We start from the raw sequence: 3,217 nt of genomic DNA on the forward strand, positions 1-3,217 counted from the left end.
TATATGTATATATATATACATATTTCCACCCAACAGACAATGACATAACAAGTTTAAGAAATGTTTGCAGAGGCCTCCAAATTTTTAAAGTTGGAAATTCTCCAATAAACACTATATAGACTGAGAATGTTAAATATTAAACAAAGTTTAATATATTATGTTATGTTACATTAAACAAGGTGTAGGATAAGTTATGTTATATTAAACAAAATATAGGATAAGCTAGCATTATTCCCTGCAGCTGTTTGTGGCAGGATTACTTATGGATAAAGAACAAGCCACAATGATATTAATAGCTGAACTGAGTGATGTCTTATCAACATTGCCTGCCAGTGAATCTTGGCTATCTAAAAAGGCTTCTTAATTTGTAATGATAAGTCTCTTCCTGGATGCTGATACCATTTGCATATAACAGTGTTTCTCAATCTTAGCCACTTGAAGATACATGGACTTCAACTCCCAGAATTCCCCAGCCAGCATGGAAAAAGAATTTAATTTAAAAATTAAACAAGCCCCAATACGTGCAGAAATATGAAAACTTTAGATGGAAAAAAAATCAGTGCAACATTGTGTCCCCAGTTTCAGTAAGATCTAAACATCTCAAAGTATTAGCTAATTATGTTGGGGGGGGGAATGGAAAAGCAGGTAGGTACCAAGTATAGGTGCAGGAAATTAGATACTCACTAGATAGCAGCAATGAGAAGAAAAAGTTTGCCTTTGCTGCCATCTATTGGTCATTTGTAACTTTCAGGCTGAGAAAGGGGATGCCACAGAAAATCCTTAAAACAACCATAGAATTCCACACTCAGAGAGACACACACAAACAAACATACAAACGATGGGATTCCAAATATACAGTATAAATTTGCAAATTCTTCTTTTTAAAAATTGATTTTCAGGTGTCACCCAGAACAACTCCTCCTCTTCAGGCAAAAGTAAGTCCTTGCTGTGAATATTTTATATTACATTAACACAAAAAAAACTTGTGGTAAAGAAATGACTGAAACCAGGTTTCCTTATTTAAAAATATTTCAATAACCTCCCCAGCCCCAATGTGGTCTAATCAGGGGTCTTAAAACTTGGCCCTTTTATGACTTGTGGACTTCAACTCATAGTACAGACTGACTTGCATTAAGAAACAGCGGCCAGGGCCATCAAGGTCTGGTGACCAAGCAAAGAAGTCCAGATAAATGGAAATTAGAATCACTCCTAAGCACTAAGGCTGGGCACTAAGCCTAATAAAATATCAGAGACTGAAACTGTGGGTGGATGAAAAGTATTCACACGCATAACGTTGGACCATAGATCACGGCAGAGGCGTAGCGTGGGGGGTGCAGGGGGGGCCGGCCGCACCGGGCGCAACATCTGGGGGGGCGCGCTCGCACTCGCAGCTCTCTGCCCCTGCCTGGCTCACTCACTCTCTCTGCAGTGCTGGCTGTGCGAATCCGATCCGAGCCGCCGGGTCGCCGACGCTGCCCACTGTGGAGGGGGGCGCAAATTACTTGCCCCGGGTGCTGACAACCCACGCTACGCCACTGGATCACGGCCCTCAAAAAACCTTGAAATGCTTTATCGTGAACTATACTGCAGACAGACAGGAAAGGACCATATTCTCTCTTTGGCAAAAAAATTGTGTACACGTTAGGCAATGGGTTTTATATGCACATCTGAAATATGTAATGTGGTAAACTCCTCTAAAATCCCACATCACAACTGCAACCCAAACATCTTGGACTTTAGATATTTTAATCCACACGACCAACTGTGATAATCCTTTTCTACCAGCTCTTGGCATCCTTCATGTCTCTATAGTCCGTGGTGGTTATCATGTCACTTTGTTTGTTTCTTACATGTGCAGGGGAGAGGATTATCCTTCAGCAGATTTAGCTGGGTAGGTGATAAACATGCTTCCCTTCGCAATTATTTTGTTTTCCCCAGGCCCAAAGGGCGTCTCTTTGCTGTCTTGCTTTTCTGCAGCTGATGCTGAATTCCAGTATATATTTGTTTATTCCTTTATTTCACTTTGGCTTGTTTGCTTTATTCTTACTGATCTATTCCTGGTTCCAAAGCAGTTTCTTTACATTCATGGTTTTATTGCTTGCTTTTATCCTGAAATGAGTCAAGCTTAATTAAGATTCTTTTTGCCTGAACACAGAGCACCTTTACTGCATGGCAAGCTGCATTCCTTTAAGGCTCCCTAAATGTTCTGTGTGTCCATGGGATGGAGGGGGAGGGGGGAGGAATGAAAGTATGGGTTGCTACTATGAACTGCACAAAGCTCCAGTTCTGGATGGATTCAAGAACATGGTACACTATTGGATTTGCCATAAATTGACAACATTGTCATATACTGAGAACTTATGCATTCTTCAACCATTTTTTAAACTAAAATAAATGAAGACATAAATATATATAACAGTATGTTAAACACCGAATTGTGTTTATGACAATGATGTAGAGCAGTGGTCCCCAACCTTTCTGGCTGCACGGACTGGTGGCAGCGGGGGGACGGAATGGTTTCGTGTGCACCACCTAATCTCACACATGCACAAATGAAGCTTCGCGTGCAAGTTGTACAACCCAGTTGTACAACCCAGTTGTACAACCCAGTTCCCAATGGGCCACAGACTGGGACCTGTCCTTAGACTGAAGGTTGAGGACCCCTGACGTAGAGAACAAAGTGAGGGAATTTAATCTTTTTTCTACATTGGGCAAATCTTTTAATCTACTTGGCCCCATGTCTGTTCCCTGGAGCTAGAGAGGACTGGAATGCTAGCCAGATTTGAAAGGAGGTAGAGCTGTCAGTTCAGACCCCCTTGTTGGATTGGGGTATCTATGGAAATTAAAAAGGTCACTTAAAGCATTCACCCTGTTCATTTCATATCTGTGAAAACAGATTAATTTCTTACTGAGAGAAAGAGTAGTAAGCTTATAAAAATGTACTGTTAATGACAACCAGGCAGAGAAGTTTCAAAGTCAAAGGTTACTTCTCCCTCTAGAGCAGTGGACTTCAATACCCAGAATTCCTGAACCAGCCATGCTGACTCAGGAATTCTGGGAGTTGAAGTCCATAAGTCATAAAAGAGCCAAGGTTCCTACCCCTGCTCTAGAGCATAATCCATAATTTTTTAATCTTTATCTTAAAGTGGCTTTTCTTAAGTGTGTTCACATTAAGGCAATGTGACAATGAATTTATCTAAATCTATATCTACAGTAT

At 40.8% G+C, this 3,217-nt stretch overlaps 1 protein-coding gene across 1 annotated transcript in view; it reads left to right on the top strand.

The window, feature by feature from the left end:
- The window catches only part of MBP (myelin basic protein), a 32,974-nt gene that overhangs the window by 22,458 nt on the left and 7,299 nt on the right, over positions 1–3,217 (top strand). The window contains exons 4-5 of the mRNA XM_015813539.1: positions 900–935; positions 1,859–1,891. Of these exons, the coding sequence (XP_015669025.1) occupies positions 900–935; positions 1,859–1,891 (69 nt within the window). The remainder of the gene's footprint in view (positions 1–899; positions 936–1,858; positions 1,892–3,217) is intronic.

This window comes from Protobothrops mucrosquamatus, unplaced genomic scaffold (assembly GCF_001527695.2).
Source record: "Protobothrops mucrosquamatus isolate PMUCROS unplaced genomic scaffold, P.Mucros_1.0 scaffold164, whole genome shotgun sequence".
Classification (NCBI taxonomy): Eukaryota; Metazoa; Chordata; class Lepidosauria; order Squamata; family Viperidae; genus Protobothrops; species Protobothrops mucrosquamatus.